Source organism: Mytilus californianus, unplaced genomic scaffold, assembly GCF_021869535.1.
Source record: "Mytilus californianus isolate M0D057914Y unplaced genomic scaffold, xbMytCali1.0.p SCAF_2, whole genome shotgun sequence".
In the NCBI taxonomy this organism is placed as follows: Eukaryota; Metazoa; Mollusca; class Bivalvia; order Mytilida; family Mytilidae; genus Mytilus; species Mytilus californianus.
The window spans coordinates 82,501,030-82,524,390 of NW_026262668.1; the positions used below are offsets into that span (position 1 = coordinate 82,501,030).

The window sequence follows — 23,361 nt, forward strand, 5'->3', positions numbered from 1 at the left end:
TATGAACTTTCCTTGTTTCCCTCTTTTTACCTTTACATTAAACTGATAAACAGAATTTTAGTTGAGTACTTACATGGTGCATAAAACATTACTAGGACTGAGTTATGCTGTTTTATAAATGAATCAAATGAACTGCCTGTGGGAAAATGTATGTTTCGGTACCCTGTAATTTCCTTCCACTGTTCCTCTGGGGCCTCAGGTGGGGGTTGTGATGGAGATGCTCCAGGATTTTGTGGGTCATTCATAAAGTTGACAAAATCTGCCTCCTATAAAACAAAGTGTTAGTGTAAGATACTCTGAATTATACTTCAAATGAAAAGTTGTCTTAAATCTTTGAAGTAGGTTTTATTTTCACAGAGAACATATTTCAGACAAAGGACACTATTGCTACTTTCAGAAAACTCTGAATAAAAATTACATGATCATTCATCTTCAATTGAATCCATTAATAAATTTAGAAATAATATAAAATTAAGTCCATTAAAGAATTAAGAGTTGATTTTCATTCTTTTGGTCCGGGTTGTCATTAACATAGACTCATGGTGATTTTATGCTTGCCATTGGGTAAAGACGCTTTTTTAGGTTTGAAGACCTTTAGAACTTTGATTTATTCATATTATTGGATAGATAGTAAAAATTGTCGTGTGATTTTTTATTTTTTTATTTCTTAACACCTTTTAACTTGGTTATGTTATCATAAATTTAACATCTTGTATTGTAACTTTTAGATTTGGGCCAAATATAGGCCTTATTACCCCTACTCCTTTGACTGAATTGTATTGGTCATTCATGCACTGGGAAAGTGAAAGTGTTGTATAAAATTTATACTAAAACCAGGTTAATATGTTATTTCAAACAATCTAATTTGTTGGTTGGTAATGAAATATGACTTAAAAGAAAAATTAACCTAAAAAGCTACATACTAAACACTTGAAGAATTGTTTCAACAGATTTAAAAAAAAAATCATTATATATGAACTCAATATTAAAGTTGTTTATAAATGGGTACCGTAAGAATAGTAATGGACAATCAGTACCTAATTTTGTGGTTAGTTTTATATGTAATACCCAGGAAAATTATAATATCATACATATTCATGAATCAATAGTACACTTTTTAAAATATGCAAGGGATATGACTTCATACAATAGTTTACATACCTCTCTACCTCCCATATAGTTCTGTGGATTTTTACCATAGTTAAAGTACTTCAATGTAGGATATCCTGTTACTTCATTTGTACTACAGATAGATGTATGCACTGTACAATCTACTGCTGAAAATGCTACCTGAAATATTGAACAGACATGTACAGACAATGGTGTACACTGTACAATCTACTGCTGAAAATGCTACCTAAAATGTTGAAGACACTGTACAATCTACTGCTGACAATGCTACCTGAAATATTGAACAGACACTGTACAATCCACTACTGAAAATGCTACCTGAATTGTTGAACAGACATTGTACAATTTACTGCTGAAAATGCTACATGTATAAACACTGTATAGACATTGAAGTAAACTATACAATCCACTGATGAAAACGCTTCATTTACATTCATTTCAAATAACATCATAGATGAATTGTGTATAGTATATCCAACAAGATTCATTTTCCATTCACTTATGAAAATTGAGGTACGAAAAATTTTGCAACTGTTTTTCAATTCTGGTCAATGTAGAGCTTCATATACCAGTGTTGAATAGCCACCTGCCTATTGTTACAGATCTGATGTTCGGCAACTTGTGTACTTGTGTTGCTGTTTTATTGATATTCCCACACGTCTCCTTTTATTCAAATATAAACTCTGATTATAAGATAGGAAAGATTGGAAATCTTGCCAATAAGTCCTACCTTTCCATCATCTTTAAACCTAGCTGCAGCTGCCATAAATTCTGGTTTAGCTTTCTTACAGTGACCACACCCTGAAGATATATATAGGTATATATATTGATAAACTAAAAGTGGTGAACCCTTGCATCTGCCTCTAACCAAGATGATAGGCAGATCTGAATACTATCTACAATCCATTTTATACTTAAATACAATATGTCTCGCCTGTCGGCAGAAAATTCAAAATACCGCTAACTTAAGCAGAAAACTTAACATTGAAAATTGATAATTTATTCACTCACTGGACCATTATGATTTTATGTGCTTTCTATACAAATGTTCACCTACTTTGAAAGAATTCAATCAGTAGTATTTCTGTTGATAAAAGAGATAAATGCATTATTTTTTTCGATTTTCAGGTAAAGTTCAACAAGCCAAAGTTGTATAGAAAATTTTAGCAAAATCTGTGACATAGCCCATTTACTGCAACTTGACCTTAAGTTATTTTTCAAAGTTAATATTTTCTTACATGGAGCATAAAACATAACTAGAGCATGCTTTTTCTTCTTGAGAATAGATTTATAATTTTCATCATTGAGATGTAATACATCACTTTCCACCTCCTCCCATTTAGCCTCTGGTGGTGGTGGTGGTGGAGGCTCCTTTGGACTGAAATGTACAAAAAAAAAAATATACTTAAGATAGTTTAGATATCGACATTTGGCTGTAGAACAACCCCATTAAATTATTTTAGTTTTTTTTACAAGACTAATTCAGAATATTTCAACTTTTTTATTTCACTCAGTAAGAAAAGTTTATATCTATTATGTTATTAATAAGGTTTCAACTAAAACTACCCAAGGCAAAGTTGACCACAGGTAGTGTTTTTGGCTGTTCATTTTAGAGTGATGTTTTTTTTTCTCTGTGAAAGTTGACAATGAAGGTAAGTCAAGAAAAGCACACTGATTGCAACAAAATTGGAAAATTGGTGTTACCGGTACATTTCCATTCTCCAGCATTGGGTCAATACCTTTGCAGGTGGACTATCAGTATACATCTACCCACATTTCAACCTTATAAGATTTGTGCTTTAGAATTACTCCCTCAGGCAAACAACTTATTAGGTGTATTTTAGGCCCTTTTAAAGCTTTAATGCTCTTAACATTTTTGTTTTTCTTATTCACTCATTTTGACTATCAAGAAAAGGGCTTTTAATGCAATAAAATCACTGTAATATTTCCTTTACTGGTAAATTAAGTCTGTATCGTGGCACTACTGAAAGCAAGCCAGATCTTTTTTCTACAAAGTAACATTATAAAACCAACTAAGAGAAAATTAAAATAAAAAAAAAACCTTGTAAACGATAATGATATGATTTTTAACATCCCTCTTGTCAGAAGATTTGACCTTCATTAAAACCAAACATATAAGGAACTGAACATTTTACAAACTCAAAAGTTCACACCTAAGAAGATACGTTAACAGAATTAAGTATTTTGTATGTCTATTCTTATTGTTCAATAACAATGGTTAAAAATTACTTACTCTTTCATAAACTCAAGAATTTTTGCTCCTGTCCTTTCATTTAAATCAAATGCAAATTCACCATCCCTAAAAAATAAAATTATAATACAGTACGAGGTATGGGTACAGATGAAACAACATGCGTGTTTGCATATTCTTTATATTGGCAATAAAAAGGGGAAAATCTTTCATTAAAAGCATTGAAAATACAATGTACTTGAATTTTTTTGATTAAAATGTAGAAAGTATTTTTCAAAGAAAAAAACTTCCTTTTTTAATCATAAACATGCAAAAATCAAAATCAAAATATATATACCATCAATATTTCATAAAAATGTGAAAGAAATTTTCATGAACAAATAGAGGTTCATGACCCTTCAAATTCTAGATTTACATTTGATCTACATTTACAGTACCACTGCTTTAATTTCACACAGAAACACATATTTTACTTCATTCACTTTACTGATAAAATAATAAAAAGATAATCAAATATTTCCCATGTTAATAACACTGGAGTCACTATCAGATTTGACAATATGTGGAAAATTGTATATTGTCCCCAAAAATGTTATTCTGTCTAAGAAGCCTAGACAATGAGTTACATCCAATGTTGTGCAAAGTATACACCACCAGTTATTAGACATTGACAAAAAATTCCAGCCTCAGTGGGTATAAAACAAAATCGTAGTATCATCTAACAAAACAGCAAATCTGCTAGAAGAGTCATAGTCAAGCTACCAATGTCAGCAGCATAAGTGAAAGCAAATTCTTATAGATTTGAAATCAGTCTTCAAAGTTCAGAAGCTTATAAACCCCACAATTTATGTAAAGGTCTCATCTACTGAAAACAAACATTGGCAATATTAAGAACCCCATATACTATAGACTGTAGTCTCACACTTCATACAATTAACTGTTAATTTTATCTCAGTGGTGAGAATACAAAAAAAAAAACTTTCAAAGAAAGAAAATTAAGAATGTATACTTACTTGAAATATTTAACTGAAAAGATGAAATAACAATGGCTCAGTAAATGAGTACACTCAGTAGTAATTAATCTACAATTTAATTACAAAAAGAGCGAGGAAAAAAAGTTGATAAGAATTATAACTGTAAAATACTGTTATTCAGAATGTTTTTTTAATGCATTTATCATTGTGAATGTTGAACAATTGACAAAGATGCCAGATTAATTATTGAGATTTCAGAAAATGCTGCAGACAAATAATGCTATCAAAATTAAAAGTGTGAGTTTTTATTTTTGCAAAACCTTTCCCATTGCAAATTTTACATTTATAAAAACATCGCAAATTTTTCTGAATTAACAGTATTAAAACATTTGTATGAGTTCAAATTACAAGAATCAAAGATTTGATTTCAGTCAGCAATTTGTCCATCTATCAGCTATGGTATGTTCTAATACAAATTAACAACACAAAGGAAAATTTAATATGCCTAACTTGTGTTTTCAAAAACTTTACATGACATTAGAAAATCCTTCTTACGTAATTTATACGTACCTGTGGGGAATCCTTGGATTTTATATCTATCTGAAACAGTTTTATGTTGTGTGGCATCTACAGCAGCTAAAGTTCCTACAATCTGTAATAATAATTGCCTGCATTATAAAATACATGCTAAATTTTTAGCTAAAACTGTGTCACTTTTACTATGAAGTTTCGTGAAAAATTATTCCTATAATGGAAAGTTTATATGCACTACTATTTTCATCAAAGTTCAAAACATAGGGCTGTGCGGCATATTTTCAACACTTATATGCCTCAAACTTCTAAGAGTTCAAACTTATACTAAGTTCTGTACTACCCCTCCCTTCACTTGGGGCTTCTTCATATTCAATTTGGACCCTATCCATGTGTATTTATACTGGTAAAATTCCCAAGTTGTGTCTCTATGAGATGAAACATAGAGATCATATCTGGGAACCTGTAGGTAAAAACAAAACATCTATGAATATTATATATCTCCACAATAGAGGCGCGGTTTGTGAAACAGTTGTATTTACAAAATGCAACCTATAATAGCTCTTAAATCCTACATCGCAACAAGTTATTTTTTGCCGTTTTATAACTTTATTAATGTATTTGCATATGAAAATATCAAAGTTTGACATTATTCTCAAGTTTATTAAGATTGTCATTCACTGAAGTTTGTTGTATTTAAAGTAAGAACAATAAATATTTATTGAATTAAATGAATTTTACTTTAGCTGCTGACAATGGTGAATTTGACCCATAATCATAACATATATTGAAATTAAAATCTGAAATTTAAAAAAAGTAATAACGAACAATAACCCAGTTGATCTATCCAGCTTGTTTTATTATGATAAGCCAACACAACATTTAATGTCATACTAACATTATAGACAATTTTCTTGCTTTCTCACCTTTAATCTATTTTAATGATGAGATTTTTTATGAGAAATGCTAAGCCAACCGTAAAACTTTTTTGTCTGATATTGTAATCTATATGCATATGGAAGAAAATGCTGTGTGTAACTAAACGTCATACTTTATAATATAAAAGCATTTTTTTAAAGTTGTTTTTACTTACATTTTGTTCCTTCATTTTACTAGCTGTTTCTGTATATTCTGGCTTCATTTGCTTACAATGACCACACCCTATAATTGAACAGATTATTTAGGCAATTACAAAGAACCATCACTTCCTGTTGACCTTATGTAAACCAACTTATTAACCTATGACCTGATATCTATTTCCCACATAAAATCATATTTCTTGTGTCACACTAAATGTAGTGCCATCCTTCAAACAAGGAGCTTAAACACGACTAAGACATATAAGGCTTGCCGCAATCCTACTTACATGAAGCATAAAAGATGACTAAGGCGTATACGGCTTGCCATAATCCTACTTACAAGGAGCATAAAAAATGACTAAGACATTAAAGGCTTCCTATAATCCTACTTACAAGGAACATAAAACATGACTAAGGCATATAAGGCTTTCTATAATCCTACTTACAAGGAACATAAAACATGACTAAGGCATATAAGGCTTCCTATAATCCTACCTACAAGGAACATAAAACATGATTAAGGCATATAAGGCTTCCTATAATCCTACTTACAAGGAGCATAAAACATGACTAAGACTGATGGATTATTCTGTAAATATTCATCATAGGTACTGTCTGTTAAATGTACCACATCTGATTCCTCATCAGCCCACTCTGCTTCTTTTTTCTTCTCTGCTGGTGGTTTAGGACTGCAAAACAAGAATAAAAGTATTTGTTGTAGTGTGAAGTCTTCATAGATAAAAAGAGAATAAATAAAACAACAACCAAAGGAAACAAATAGTTTCATCTATTTATGGAGAAAATTTAATTTATCAAACAACATTACATAAATGGGGAATGTGTCCATGGGACACAGATGATGTCCCCGCTTTCATATCATATAAAGTTATAAAGGGACATAACTGAAGATTGATCTGTGTTTTGTGGGAATAAGTATTGTGTATAAGTTTCATAACATTTGGTGGAGGCAAACTTAAGTTAGAGAACGGAAACGAAAAATTTAGCAATTTTTCCATTTGTAAAGGGGCATTACTCTAGAACAATAAAAGTGACACCCCCAAAATTCAAACTTGATCTGTCTTTTGTGGTAATAAGCATTGTGTATAAGTTTCATAACATTTGGTTGAGGCAAACTTAAGTTAGAGAACGGAAACCAACTTTGGGACGTACGGACGGACGGGGTAACACTTAATATTTGACGATAAAAAGATCTCTGTTAATTTAGTTTACTGGTACTGGTTTATCATAAGTCATACATGTCCTTTTCTCATTTTTGTTTTGTTTCTTCAGTTGCATGTTCTATATGCGCTTGATGCTTTGTTTTAATTGTTATTTATAATTTTTTATAGTTTGTAAAAAGCTCACCAGAGTTTATGCTTATATGTTTTATACTATGTTGTATTCAGATAAAAATTTTGTATGTTTATGTCTATGTTTCAGATCTCTTTTTCTAATATTTTATATCCAGAATTTCTGATGAAGTCAAATGATTTTTCTTACTTCTTTTTCCATCACATTTTGGAATAAGAATTGCTGAAATTCCATCTTTTAAAAGAACCTTATATATTAAGAACACAATGAGATAGTACCGTTCTAAAGCTCTGAGAAATAAGCTAACTATACTGCTGAAATTTACCCAAAGGAACTTACTTTAAATAAATCTAATATCAACAGCAATAACTGTTGTTTCTTAGATTTAGATATTTCAGTATTACACCAGAAATTTTACACAAAAATTTACGACAAAAGGGATGCTTTTTCTTTCCCTGTTGTTAATTTTCCCTTTTTGGACAGTGATGTTCCTTTGGCACCGTCTTACAGTGTTTATATATCCCAACTCGTTCGCTATGCTTGTGTTTGAAGTGACATTTTGGATTTAAGCGCGTTATCTATGTATTACAAGTAAATTATTAAGTCAGGGATTTCGTTACCACAAATTACTTAAAACTTTTACTAAATTCTTTCATAGATACAAAGATTTGGTCTGCAAGTTTGGCTGTACCTGTAGAAAACTTTTTTCAAATGGAATAGCACATCCTAAATTTTACGGTGATGTTGTAAACCGAGCCTGGAAATTTATATACGAACCGGGTAAACTTATTAATCCTTTAAATAAACTTTTTCTAAAAGGTTGCCTATTCAGCACTGCAAATAAATCTTTGAATATTGTTTTTGTTGGTGTAAATATTGATTGTGTTATCAGTAAATTAAAACCATACTAAATATAACATATATGTACTTTCATGGTACTACAATCTGTCTATACTTCTAGTTTGGCATTGAACAAGGTCATGTTTTTCTCTGACTTAATGACGTCTTTACACTAAATCCATTGGATGTTGGATGTGTACTGATTGATATTTAAGTCTTAGATGCATGATTTTTTCATTAGTTGTTATTGGCTTTCAACTAGCTGTCAGTAACTGCGAGTACTCTCAAGATCTGTACTTTTTGTTTTTGGGATATATAAGTACCCGTCCACGTCCACTTTGTGTTTTTGTTAGTTGTATTTCTACTTGTATCCATCTGATGAATTTAGCCTTTTTCAACTGTCTTTTATAGTTTGTTCTTATGTTGTACTGTTACACCACTGTCCCAGGTTAGGGGGAGGGTTGAGCACTCACAAACATGTTTAATCCCGCCACATTCTTTATGTGCCTGTCCCAAGTCAGGAGCCTGTAGTTCAGTGGTTGTCGTTGGTTCATGTCTGTCATTTTTGTTTTTCGTAATGTTTTGTTATAAATTAGGCCGTTAGTTTTCTCAATTAAATTGATTCATATTTTTTGTGTCGGGCCTTTATAGCCGACCATACAGTATGGGTTTATCTCATTGTTGAAGGCCGTACGGTTGCCTATAACTGCTTACATCCACTTCATTTGAACTTTGGTGGATAGTTGTCTCATTGGCAATCATACCACATCTCCTAATTTTTATATTAACTAAATTCTCTAATTTACGTACTCATTTAACCATTCTATAATTGAATCCTTGTTATTTTCACCTCCATATAAAAATTTCTTCTTTCCATTTCTGTAAACAAAACAAAACAAAACTGTTTCAAAAATGAATTTCAAATTATTAAGTCAATATCCAAAATATTCAAAACTTGATTTCAACAAAGTATCAATATGAAGTACATTTTCAATAATAAATAATATTACAAAAAGAAGACTCTTTATATTTAAGAAAAAATATTCGTTGATTTATTGTTTATTTGAATGTTTAATCTTTTACATTAATTTACTGGTGCCTTTATTTTAGAAAAAAACCAGAAGCAACATAATTGTTGTAATAGTCACAAATTTTATTCATCGTACTGACAACATATAACTCATTGTCCTCATTTAAATAGATATATATACTCAGCAACAAAAGAAATGCACCACATCCATTAATTTCTATGGAGTAAATTTTTTTACTACATAATACTTTTTTATAAGTGATTAAAACGAGTCAAAATTTTAACACAACTTTTCTGAAAACATAAACACCAAATTCTGTAAAAATGAGAATTTTCTGAATTTCAATTTTTGACAATTCAAAAAACACATTTCTAACCCAAAAAACAAAACAATGATGCAAATATTTTAAAAACTTAAGTTATGGATATCTTTCCATCTGAAAACAACATTAATGACTTTAATTTTCATTTTCTTGATTAAATTCTTTTCTAATGACCAATTTGAAATTGACCTATTTCTGATTTGTGATTTTTTTAGTTTTGTGGTTGAAATATCCATTGTTGCCACTAGAATGAAAATTTCTATGTAAACTCTGCATTAATTTCAAATTTATGCTTAAAATATACTAGATTTCAACAAATTTGTATCAAAAACAGGAAATTTTGAAATTGCTATAATGGTAAGATGTGGTGCGTTATTTGTGTTATTAAGCAGAGGAGGGGCGACAGTCTTAGGTGCTGTGTTCAAATTTTTGTAGGTCACATGGTACGATTTTAGCGTCCCTCAACAATTTTGAATTTGGAAAAGATTGATTTGTTCATGTTTTTATATCAAATGTACTCTTTTGCACTCGCAGAAAATATAGAAAGTTTTGAAATAAAAAAATTAATCAATGATAGAAGATCACTTTATATAAAATATTTTCTTAATGTTTTTTACCTTTAAAGTAAATTCTATCAATAAAGAAATGTACTGTAATGGCGGGAAATTTTATTCGATCTCTGCGAAATCACGAGCACAGATTAGTGTAAATTTTACAAATGTCAGCACGTGAAAATCATTCAAATTTATGTCAATCAAAAAACTCTATTCGAACATTCTAAATCTTCTTAAGTCTCCTTAAGTCTCCAGCAGTTGCTTCGTAATAAGTCGCTAAAATATGATTTCCGGTAAGTAAAATATCAAAAATATTTGTCAAATCCGCGAGTAATTATGTTATTTTAGGCATATAAACTCTTATGTAATTTAACTATTCTGAAAACAAAATGAAAATTTTGTCCTATGAATAACCATTATGAAAAAATATAGTTTTTTCATAATTGAATCGTGCATTATTTGTGTATTGGATTGCTTAATTGCTTTCTCTCTAGTGTTATCTCTGTTTTGTTTACTGACAAATGACGAAATAATGCAATATTTAAAATTTAGTATTTTACAAACCTTTGTCCCGATTAAAAACTTAAAACCGACTGAATAAATTGAGAATTCAGTGATTATCGATGTCAAATTAGCCCTTGGTAATAAACAATCAGTTTGGGTATAAATATGTTTATTGCCAAGAAATAACCAACAAATTTGTTTATTATGTATGTACAAAGTATATGTTTATTGCATGATCAGCCCTTCTGTATATTACTTTTTTTTTTTAATTGATTTAACAAATTTCGCTTGTCCAGGTGTCATTAACGGTGATGTCCTCACCACGAGTAGTTTGATATAAATGACACAATACCATCGCGACCGATTGATAATATAAGACAAATCTGCGTGCCGTGTGCAGAGTGTCGTCCCTCCTCTAGTTACTCAGTATACATATATGTAAAAAACAGCCATTCATGAATTAAGAATTCATAAAATAATGAAAATTACCTTTATTTTGTATCATTTGAAAAAAATATTTCAAGTAATTTATACCTTATACCGGTAATACATATTGCATAAAAAATTTTTACCCAATAATTGCCAATAATAAGTTTAGTTTTTATCACATGTTATGGACTTTTTCATTAGACAATGATCCATAAACAAGTTTAGGGTAAAATGAAACTGTTTTCATACACAAAAAAACCAAAAAGCTCACTTGAGTGTGCATGGCTAATCTGGTAGCTAGCTGTAGGTTTTATGCATATATATATATATATATATATATAATAAACTACAATTTGAAGCTAGAGATTATTTTATTTTCAAATAAAAGAAGATTACATCTGTGGATAGGAATGCCCCCATCACTTTAAGGTTAAAAGGGTTCAGCAAACCAAGCCATTTGCAAAATGAAAACCAAAATATGTCAAATTAATCTTAACTTGGCCATTGTCTCTATCAACAAGGAATAGAACTCTGGTATGACATATTTGAAAATATCTAAAACTCTGTTTAGTGGATTCTTAAAATGTAATCAACATTCAAATGATTTTGTTCAAGCATACTCAAGAAGTTCTATAAAGGAAACCTCAAATCTGTTTAAAAGCTTAATAAGAAATCATATTTGAACTGAACAAACATAAAGCATTTTAAATACAGATTTACATTAGTTTTCAAAATAATCATCAGTTAGACAGAAAAACAATGGGTCCTTATCAAGCAAGTTAATAGAACTTTTTCTTTACTTTGCACTGGCTGATTTCTAGAAATAACAAATTCATAGTGTGGGAATTAATTTAACTTTTTGCAATGTTGATGTAGATTTTCTGAGATTGCATCAGAATAATGTTGACTATTGTCTAATTCTTGAACTATAAATGAGCCTATAAACATGCTGTCAGATTAAAATTATAATCTTTTATATGAAAAATAATCACAGGGTTTGGCTGTTATGTAAACCAATTTGAATTTTAAAATCTGTGACCTATTTAGTGTATTTATCTAGAAAATACTTGGTTAAGGAAGATACACCTTTCATGTTACATTGTAATACTGCCACAGACTCAAAACATATGAAACAATATCAAATATTAGGTGAATGAGGAGTGTCACTTTTACAGGAATTCAAAGCACACAGACAATATGATTTGTTATATTATTACAACCTTTTTATATATCTGGGATATTATTATGAAATCACAATACAAGTAATATCTTCAAGGATATATAATTATTTTTTTTAATATAAATGAATTCTTTACTCTAAAATTGTTGAAACAAGTTTTGTTTCTATCATCAAAATTTAGTGCAAAACCTGCAACAAACAACCCAATAACTAAATAAAAATATATCAATTTTGAAAACAAAATTATCATTTGTGCAGCATGCTGACAACACAAATCTGTTTCCATCAATATATTGAAAAAATAACAACATTTAAAATGCAAATAAATGATTCTTACTTGATAAGCTGCATGATGTGAACAAAGGCTTGAAACAAAGTTATGTCAAAACAAATGCTAAAATCTACTTTATAACACAACAATGAAAATTCTGATGTTCCTAACTTATTAATCTTGTTCTGTAAAATATTCGGGAGATGTGCCAAATAAATTTCTTTTAATAAATTATCTGTTATACTGTTGATTCATTTATTTTCGTGGATACCAATTGTCGTTGATTCAAGACAAATTATTATTGTGGATACTTGATGTCTTGGTTTTGCCAAAGTTTCCATAAAAGCATATAGGATATTTATACTTCATTGAAAAAAAAACCTCATGGTTTGCCTCACGAAATCCATGAAAATAGGTACCGAATGAATAGTTATGAATCCACAATATGTGAATATAATTATCTATTGACATTATCTGTTAAATTTACTGCAAATATCAGTATAAATATCTATTTGTTTTCCTATACTTTATACCAAAGATTACAGACATAGCTAGAAAGTAGGTTCCATTCTACAAGTTGCAGTATTAAAACACTACAGAAATACTATATATCATAACATGTTTAGAACATGGAGTGACCATTTTTGTCTTTTTTCAATAAAAGCACAATTTCTTTCAAAAACTGTTGACACAGAGATATGTCTGGCCTTTATGTTATTTTGATAGTATAATGCAAATGTTGAACTTAAAATGGCAATACTTTAACATACAAACTCTGCAGAACATTCAAAGTCAATGAACCATGACTGAAGGTGTAGGCCCAAATAATCTCCCTGGAGATGAAAAAATGCCAATACAACTGCATACCAAATACCTAAGACTTTAAGGGTGAGGTCAAATAATCTCCATGGAAATGAGATCTACAAATGTTTATACAACTACATATCAGATATCATTGACCTACCATTTGCTGTTTCCCTCAAACTGACCTTATCACAAACTAATACATGATAAATAAGCAAAAGTTTCAAAGGTAATAGAACATGACTGAGGGGGCAGGGCAAAATAATCTCCATGGAAATGAGATGTGCCAGTACTAAAACAACTACATACAAAATATCACTGACCTAACACTAGTGGATCCCTTTTAGCTGACCTAATCACAAACTTATACATTGTTGGTGCCGCAGATACAGCATGCCTATGTCTTGCTTTTTTTACTTCAACAAGGCAAGACCATAATATACCATTAAACAATACTACAATAAGCCAGTGTATTTAAGCAAAATAATTTAAGAAAAAATGTAGTTTATTTTCCCATTTCAATACAACATTTAGGAAAATTAAGTTACAGAAAGCCAAAGTGAAGATTACATACTGTAAACCAAACTTATTTCGAGACTTATGTGAGTAGAAAAATAACAAAAATTAAAATCATCGCGAATATGTGAAATTTATATCCTCCTTTTTATAGATCAAGTATATGAGAAGATTGCGAAAAATGAATCACTGTTGGCTAGAAAGAGCTTAATGCTAAATATAGTATGTGTGCAAATAAGTTGGTTTACAGTAGTTTCATACTACTACTACTTCAAGAAATAGATGTATTTTGTGAAAGCTTGTGAACAAGATACTGTAAATAAAAGTGTTGTTCCTAAGCTGAGTGCAACAGTACATACTCAAAGTAATACAGAGTTGGAAAACCTGTTATGTTGTATTCAGCACGTAGGGGCATCTGATGAGGCTTATCAACATCAATACCAGCAAGTGCCTGTAAACAAATAACATACAAATACATAAGAATACACTAAGAAGTAATCACAATTTCAAAGACCTCAGGTAGAATTATAATGTAAAGGCCCAGGCCATGTGAAAATTTCCAAAAAATCAATCAAAGCCTATGTAAATTGTTTTTTAAATGTAAATGTAAACAAATATGTGCTACAAGCAGAAAACTTGTTATATTATTTTTAGTTAAGCCTAAAGTGGTGTTGATGGCAGATCTTTGATTGTTTGTTTTAATTTATTCACAACTTTTTTAGACTCAAGATGATTTAATGCTTGACATATTGTATAAACACATATCTACTTTTGAAGACTGTATGTTGCCATCTAGATGTCTTTTTGTTATTTGTGTTACTGGTTTTCTGTCTCATTGAAGTATTACCCATACATTCCATTTAATGTTTTAATCATAAGACAAAAGATATCTGCTTTTTTCAATATTACCCACCACTTTTCCTTTAAGTTCTGTTGCTGCAGCAGAAAAATCTGGTTTCATTCTCTTACAAAATCCACACCCTAGAATATAAGAATTAGTTAAACTATAAAATAAAAGTATTGTTGACAAAAAATCTAACTAGGTTTTTAATGGAAATCATTAATGTATACTTTATCCCAATTTCTGGCAACTATTTTCCCTTTGCAGAATTTGTCAGGCTTGTAAATTTAAGACGAAAAGACAATGGTGTGTTTGTATTTTAACCATAATTGGGTACCATTTCTCTAAATTTAGTAGGTAATCTCTTTGAAGGAGAAAATGACTTTTTCATTTAATTATAAATCAGAGCTATCTTATTTTAGTGATTGTAAAACCATGTTGTAACTGAAATTATTTGTTGGTTGCTAGTTACGGTATGTAATCTTTCTTTATGATTGATGGTTTCTTTCTTAACTTCCAACCACCTCGGTGGTCTTGTGGTAGCGTGTTCGCCTCGAGTGCGGGAGGTCGTGGGTTCGAACCCGTGCCAGGTCAAACCAAAGACTTTAAAATTGGTCTTTGCTGCTTCTCCGCTAAGCACGCAGCATTAAGGAGTAAGAGCAAAGACTGGTCAGTTCGGAGTCAGAAAAATGTGTCTGGGTAAGGTAACATGTCTTCCTGCGGACTGTTACCTTGAGAACTAGCACGTTAAAAATCAGCGTGTCGGTCTAGTACAAAGCAGGGTTAATATTCATATTACATTAACATGTTCTTGTCCTGAATATGCATATTCATTTGCCTCTGGACGTTAAGCAGCCATTCATCATCATCATCTTATTAACTTCCAGTGGCATTCCTTATGTAATTTAACGATGTTATTATTTGAAAGTAAATTGTCATATTTTCAGGACAAGGCTTATTCTATGTACATGATGTACAAGAATGTAATAAATTTTACTTTTATACATGTATCTACTTACATGGAGCATAAAACATAGCTAGTATTTTCTTCTTTTGCTTCAATAGTTTACCAAATTGCTGAAATATATAACAATATTTATTATGTCAATTTGTACTGGATCACATCTACTATATTTATAAATACCTTTTATTAAATTCTATTAACAATTGCTTATGTATCCCAGAACTTAATTTTGATCACACGGTGTAAGATTTTCTTGTTTTATTAGTGAATACTTTATTTTTATTTAACTGACTGCACTATTATTTTATATAAGCCAATATTCTATTTGTAACACATGAATTTAAATCTATTTGGTTCTAAGACAGAACTGTAAATGTAGAAACTGATGATCCATGATTTGCAGAGACAATTATTATATTTATGTCACATGTTACAAGACATACCTCTGGAGTTTCTACATGTACAACATCTCCAGCTGTTGGTTCTTCCTCCCATGGTATATCTCCTGTAGGATCCATCAGGAAGTTCACCAAAGACTTAAAAAATAATACCAAACATTAGTATGTCCAATGAAAATATTTCCATATAAATATGATGCTGTTGAATGGTTTTTTTAAGGTTCAGCAGCAAATTAAATGAATACTGTAAATTCAGAAATTATTGGGAGGTTTTTATTAATGCAAATAATGCGACTGGGTGAGTATCGCAATAATAAGAACTCGCATTCTGATAACATAGAGCTGTATGCAGATTTTATCGAAATCGTAAAAATCACAATAATTAAACTTGCATTTTTGTCCATTCTTGAAAAATCGCAATAACAAAAGCACGCAATAATTTTTGAATTAACAGTATTTAGGACGAGAACTTGTTAAAGTGATATGCAATTAACCCTGCTTGGTAGTAGACCGAGTCACAGTCTACAGGAAGACATGTCACCATACATCAAGCTAACCAGTCTTTGTTCTTACTCCTTTTTGCCAAATGTTCAACTGAGTAGCAGCAAATACCAATTGTAAAGTCCTGGTAATCACCCTACAAGGAGACCTCTAAGCTTGTCACCATATAAATACATTTGTATTAAATTGAATGAAGCAATACAGAATGAATTGGATTATTATGTTAGAAATGAACAGGTATAATTAATGTGCAATTAAATAAAATAGAATGATTTTTGCTAGATATAATCATAACAAGAGTGCACATGCTGAAATGTCTCGCCTACTATACTGACCATTGATCTTATGTTGATAGTTCTTAATATAAAGTTTTATTACAAGTATCACATTAACATTTATGATCCAAGAAAATGAGGTCAAGGTCAGATAAACCAAGGCAGAAATACATGTACAGCTTTAATACAATCATTCAATACACAGAATATAGAAGACCTATTGCTTATAGTATAAAAGAAACAGACCAAACCATGGAAATTCCACAGACAAACCCTGCCAGACAGACCTGTACACCTTAAAATCATTCCATGCTTCAAATATAGTTGACCTATTGCTTATAGTATCTAAGAAACAAAGTCAACCAGGAAAACTGAACATTGACCAATGAACCATGAAAATGAGGTGAAGGTCAGATGATACCTGCGAGACAGACATATACACCTTACAATCATTCCATACACCAAATATAATTAACCTATTGCTTAAAGTTTAAGAAAAACAGACCAAAACACAAAAACTTATCATAAGCAATGAACCATGAAAATGAGGTCAAGGTCAAATAAAACCTGCCAGACTGACATGTACATCGTGAAATATTTCAATACACCAAATATAGTTGACCTTTTGCATACATTATTAGAAAAACAGACCAAAACACAAAAACTTAAAATTGTGAAATGAGCCGTGAAAATAAGGTCAAGGTCAGATGACACCTGCCAGTTGGACATGTACACCTTACAATCATTACATACACCAAATATAGTAGACCTATTACTTATAGTATCTGAGATATGGACTTGACCACGAAAACTTAACCTTGTTCACTGATCCATGAAATGAGGTCATGGTCAAATGAAAACTGTCTGACAGGCATGAGGACCTTGCAAGGTACGCACATACCAAATATAGTTATCCTATTACTCATAATAAGAGAGAAATTAACATTACAAAAAAATCTTAACTTTTTGCTTCAAGTAGTCACTGAATCATGAAAATGAGGTCAAGGACAATGGACATATGACAGACGGAAACTTCATATCATAAGGCATCTATATACAAAGTATGAAGCATCCAGGTCTTCTACCTTCTGAAATATTAAGCTTTTAAGAAGTTATTTGACTGCTGCCGCCGCCGCTGCCAGATCACTATCCCTATGTCGAGCTTTCTGCGACAATAGTCGCAGGTTCGACAAAAAAATCATCACTTTTATATCTGAAATCACAACAAACCCCTTTCAAATGTGTCACTTTCTAACAGTTTTCACTAAGCCCAAGAACTCTCTCTTAAAATATTTCAAAAAAGCAAACAACTGAAATCCGATAAATAACTTGAAAAAATCCCATCTATACTTAATCTATAAAAACAAAAAACATCTATGAAACATTTATTCTGTAATCCTTTCCAACAACATCTAATAAATTTTTTTTTGTTTAAAACACACAAACATACTTTAGTACTATGCAGCTACTGGTTAGCCTAATTATAAATTAAATACTGCTGATTTATTATTATTCATATGGTATAATTTTCTTTTATTTCCTGAGAATAGGTGAACCATGGTTTCTAGTGTTCAACCAAATACTTATTTCCTAAAAGGACTTGTGTGCAGTAATTGAAAACCACAAACATGATGAATTCAGGTATCAACAAAATTATTATCTTTCCTCAATAAAAAAAATAGTACCTACCAAAATGAATATATCTATGCATATAGTAAAATAATACTGTTACCTTAGAAACCAGTTTTCTATCATAATCTTTATTGTAAGATCCATCCCTAAAAGCATACAAAAAATCCTTAAATCAAATTAAAAACAGTGTTACTGTCTTGTTTATCATATTGCAACCAAGCTATTTGCGCAAATATAAACTTTGCCTTTATACAGTCACTGACCATATCTAACCTTGTTTTTGGCAATGATAATGTGTTTCTATAGAAAGTTTTCTATGCCACGAAAGAATGCAGTTTCGCAGAATTTTTACGTCCTACTCTTCAAATTCTCAATTGTTGATTTCATATGGAACAAATTTTAAGAGTTGCAGTATAAAGAAATGTGAGGCCCTGCCAAACATTTCTATTATGTTTAGACCAAAGTACAATTACAGTTTATTTTTTAGACCTCGCCGCTATATAGCCTTGTTGTGCTAATGCGGCGTAAAGTAACCAACAATCAATATTTTTTAGACAATGTCTAGTTGTTCTATTTATACTGCAATTAACGAAACTGTTAAAATTAACAATTATGAATCTGAAGCATTTAAAGTCAAAGGGTATAAAATAAATTCATTTCAACCATCAGTACAAAAATCTCTACCAGATCAACTTGATGTAGACTGTCATAATTATGACTATCTTGAAATTTCATCTCATGTAAAACTATATATATACATATAATGTCTAAAAATAGCAACATTCAATCTATCTAGGCGTGGATCAGTTTGAAAATAAACTGATGCAGTTACTAAATTAAATTATATAAATGCCTAAGAATGTAACTTTAACACAGGAATGAGTGTTATAAATATGGTTGTTATATTTTATATATTCACGCAATATTTCGCTAAACAAATTAGCTTCATCAGGCGCATGCAGCCATCCAGGTAAAAATCTGATGGAGTAAAGAAATTTTTGCAGCTTATTGTACATGTCTTTTAAATATATTTTTGCAGCTTATTGTACATTGCGATTCTTAAATCAAAACAAATAATTGTGTGAGTTAAATAGTAAGAAGTTCAAGATTTATTCCTTTGGTTTTGGATAAAACTGTTTTTCATCTCTCTCATTCAGTCCATCAGGTTCAAGAGTACGTAGATGATGCATCCAGAATCTCTCTGTTTTCTAATTTGGGTGTCCCAATTTTGTATATGTATATATGTATATGTATATATATATTTACAGCAATTATAGGAAACCATATCAAAATGGTGAATATTCAATACTCACTTGTAATGTTTTACTTCAATAGTACTGGGAGACACTTTCTGATTCTTACATAACTTCTTAGCATCACTACAATGGAAATCAATAATTTTTTTTATAATAGAGGCAAATTTATATTGACCTTTGGTAACTACATGTATTGCTTTGTAGAATATTTCTAAGCACTTTGCTAGATTTCCACAGATATTTTTTTTTAAGTTTCACACATTGTCAAGTGATTTTTATTAAACTGTTAAATCATAAGTTTTTTTCATTCTTTTTCTCTGACAGTTGGAACTTGGCAAAACATTTAAATAAACATTTCTAATTTTCTTTTGGTTTGACGGAGTCTGTTAACCTTATGCATGCACTTTCAGCTGTTAGGGGAAAAATAGATAGAACAGATGTAGCTCAATATTTTTAAATGGCAATGACCTCTGCCAATGGGGATTTTTTACAAAGCTATGGTGTATTCATATTAAAGGAATAGTAAAAAAAATGAATAAATGGGAGGAGATTTGTACTTTTTAGAAGAGAACATGGTGAACATTGCATATCTTATATGGATTTAAGTTTATTATATTCAGGGTTTTCTGCAGAGTTTTCATTGTTATCATATGAGAAAGAGTAAAAATTTTCAATAAAAAATGTTTCAGCCATGAAGCATATACAATTGAGGTGGTTTGTCATACATATATCAACTCTTCTGATAAACCATATCAGAGATATAGACATACATTACAAGTTTACATAACAAAAACAGAAACATGCATACAAAACTTGAGTACTAGCTTTACCATGAATTGTACAAAAAGGACAGGGTCCATGAACAGTCTAGTGAACAATTGAAACAAGTGGTTTTCTAATCACTCTGATAGTAATTTTAGAAATTTTTCTTAAAATTGTATTAATATGAGTTTTAATTCGGGAGTTCCTCAAATACATTCCATTCTACATTTGTGAGAATTTTAACATATAATGAAAGATCAATGCAATAGATTTATGACAAAAAAATAACCATTCTAAAAGATGAGAAGTGAAAGACAATAATATAAAAATAAGGAAATGTGGTATGATTGCCAATGAGACAACTATCCACCAAAGTTCAAATAAAAAGTAAAATCACAAAAATACTGAACTCCGAGGAAAATTCAAAAAGGAAAGTCCCCAATCAAATGGCAAAATCAAAAGTTCAAACACATCAAACGAATAAAGTGAATGTAGGCAATTATAGGCAACCGTATGTCCTTCAATAATGAGAAAAACCCATACTGTATAGTCAGCTATAAAAGGCCCTAACATGAAAAATATGAAACTAATGGCCTAATTTATAACAAAACAATTTACGAAAAACAAATATGACAGACATAAACCAACAACAACCACTGAACTACAGGCTCCTGACTTGGGACAGGCACTTCAAAGAATGTAGCGGGGTTAAACATGTTTGTGAGCGCTCAACCCTCACCCTAACTTGGGACAGTTGTGTAACAGCACAACATAAGGAACAAACTATAAAAATCAGTTGAAAAAGGCTTAACTCATCAGATCAATACAGAGCAATAAATATCAAACAAAAACACAGACCGGACGTGGCAGGGTATTTATCCATCCCTTATCCCTAAAAACAAAAAGGACACTAATAACAGATCTAAGAGTACTCGTCGTTACTGACAGCTAATTTAAAGCTCATTTTTGAAGTGTTTAATGGCATTTTTAATGCCAATTTTCTATTGGAAAAAAATTCTGCATATCAGTGGTAATTTTTCCAAAAAACTAGAATAATTCAGTTTCATTTTAATTCAATCAGAAACTAATATTTCAAACATTTTTAAAACTTTATGGGACATGAAGACACATTGTGTCTAGTGCAAAAAAAATATATTTGTGTAGGTCATATTGTTTTTTTTAACTCTTTTCAAAATGTGGAAATGGTTGTAAAGAGACATTTAATTTGAATCTATTCATTCAATTATTTTATTTTACTTAATTTGGAAAGTAAATTTATAAAATTTTCAATATTGCTTAATCTCCATCAGTACAAAATATGTCATATTTGGTTTCATGCTTAAAAGGGTTGAACAAATATTCCACTGAATTTGACAGCTGTAGGAAATTAAACCTGCACTTCATTGCAGATTTTTTTTCTGTGTCATAAACAAATATCTTGATTGTTTCAAAGCACCATCCTTTTTTTGTGTTCCTATAAAATATTTTGAAAACTTGAGGTGACATGGTTACTAAAGAAGAGGGCAAAGAAGTTGCTTTGTTACTGCTAGTGATCGTTATATTCTTATGCAATGAATTGTTTTGTGAAATTTTCCCTCACTGTAGTACTGGACATAATGAAACTTTACTCATACCAATTATTTCTTTATCATGTTTATTTGAAACAAAGATAATTCTGCAAATTTTTTTTTTTAAATGCCAATTTAACAAAGACTAATAGGGGAAAAAATGGTGGAATTACCCCAAAAATCACACATTCAAGGGGTCCCCCTGAATGATGATTAAGCTCAAACAAAAAGAGAAACTTATCTGAAGCATGGAAATCATTTAAAAAATCTAATAGTTTATATGCAGTATGTGAATCATAAATGGACAGCTAGATAATATCTTCAAAAAAAACAAAAAATATCCTAACATACCAAAAGAAAGTGATAGACTCACTTGCCGATCAATAAATATATGATTGTTTTACTTTGTTCAAAATTGCTGTAATTTAACTGGTAGGAATATGGATATATTTTCATAAAATTTGTGTGAAGTCAAGTTTTGTGTAACCATCTCAATTTTGCCTTATCTAACCCTTGAGACCCCTCCCCCACATTCATGAGAAAGGCATCTAACATAATCATTATTCAACAATTTCTTACTTTGGTCTACTTCTTAAGTAACATTTAAAAAGGAATATTATAAGCATTACTGCATTTGATTAAGATATAGCTCACAGTCTTGTAAATATTCATGTGTGATTTTGGAAAAAAATTCCTTTTAACTTATCACAAATATGTTTTACCTGCAGTCGACCAGACCCAGGGTGGCTTTGCCCTTCATCTGTTCAGCTACATCTTCAAATACATTTTTCAGCTTCCCATACTCTTTGCCTGTAACAAAAGTTATTAATTAACTTGTGCTGATACACTTTAAAGACAAACAGGAATTTGCTTTTACCATAATGATTATTAATCTGTTAACAGCAGTTAAAGAAAAAAAAGCTAAATGCACTGTTCATATTATAATTACATATAAAATATCAATGCAATCTCAACAGGCAAAGAAATACTGTTAAGACTACTTTTATTATAGCTAGAAGATACTATAGTTGGTCCACAGAAATAATCAAACTAGAGGCTCTTAAGAGCCTGAATAACTTTTCTGGCAAAAATATGCAATTTAGATATTTATTTTTTACCTTTTACATTGCATCAATTTTTTTTATTATTATTTTTTTAATACACAGCTTTTCTACCATGTCTACTACATTCAAGTAAAATCAACACCATTAACTTATTTTTCTTCAGTGCCTGGATCACATTATTCATTACAAGATAAAAGGCAAAAAAAATATACTAAAATTGGTGTGAAAAAAAAATCTCATCATTCCAGGGCAATATAAGGAATCAAATCACTCAATCAACATTTTCAGTAATGTAGACTTATTAAGTTTCTCTCAATCTATTATAGTTTTAATGATTATTGCCAAAAATGCCATATTTTTGTAACACTATCATCATTTAGTGGCAAAAACTCTTTTAATGAGTTGATAGAC

General features: G+C 30.4%; 1 protein-coding gene across 1 annotated transcript in view; it reads right to left on the reverse strand.

Annotated features, from left to right (window-relative positions):
- LOC127728345 (protein disulfide-isomerase A5-like) overlaps positions 1 to 23,361 on the reverse strand; it is a 35,550-nt gene that overhangs the window by 7,260 nt on the left and 4,929 nt on the right. The window contains exons 3-19 of the mRNA XM_052235697.1: positions 22,609 to 22,696; positions 19,614 to 19,679; positions 18,401 to 18,446; positions 15,938 to 16,030; positions 15,550 to 15,607; positions 14,603 to 14,670; positions 14,049 to 14,140; positions 8,889 to 8,957; positions 6,480 to 6,616; positions 5,942 to 6,009; positions 4,888 to 4,969; positions 4,357 to 4,369; positions 3,386 to 3,451; positions 2,370 to 2,509; positions 1,862 to 1,932; positions 1,162 to 1,290; positions 74 to 266 (exon numbers count right to left, since the gene is read on the reverse strand). Of these exons, the coding sequence (XP_052091657.1) occupies positions 74 to 266; positions 1,162 to 1,290; positions 1,862 to 1,932; positions 2,370 to 2,509; positions 3,386 to 3,451; positions 4,357 to 4,369; positions 4,888 to 4,969; positions 5,942 to 6,009; positions 6,480 to 6,616; positions 8,889 to 8,957; positions 14,049 to 14,140; positions 14,603 to 14,670; positions 15,550 to 15,607; positions 15,938 to 16,030; positions 18,401 to 18,446; positions 19,614 to 19,679; positions 22,609 to 22,696 (1,479 nt within the window). The remainder of the gene's footprint in view (positions 1 to 73; positions 267 to 1,161; positions 1,291 to 1,861; positions 1,933 to 2,369; positions 2,510 to 3,385; positions 3,452 to 4,356; positions 4,370 to 4,887; positions 4,970 to 5,941; positions 6,010 to 6,479; positions 6,617 to 8,888; positions 8,958 to 14,048; positions 14,141 to 14,602; positions 14,671 to 15,549; positions 15,608 to 15,937; positions 16,031 to 18,400; positions 18,447 to 19,613; positions 19,680 to 22,608; positions 22,697 to 23,361) is intronic.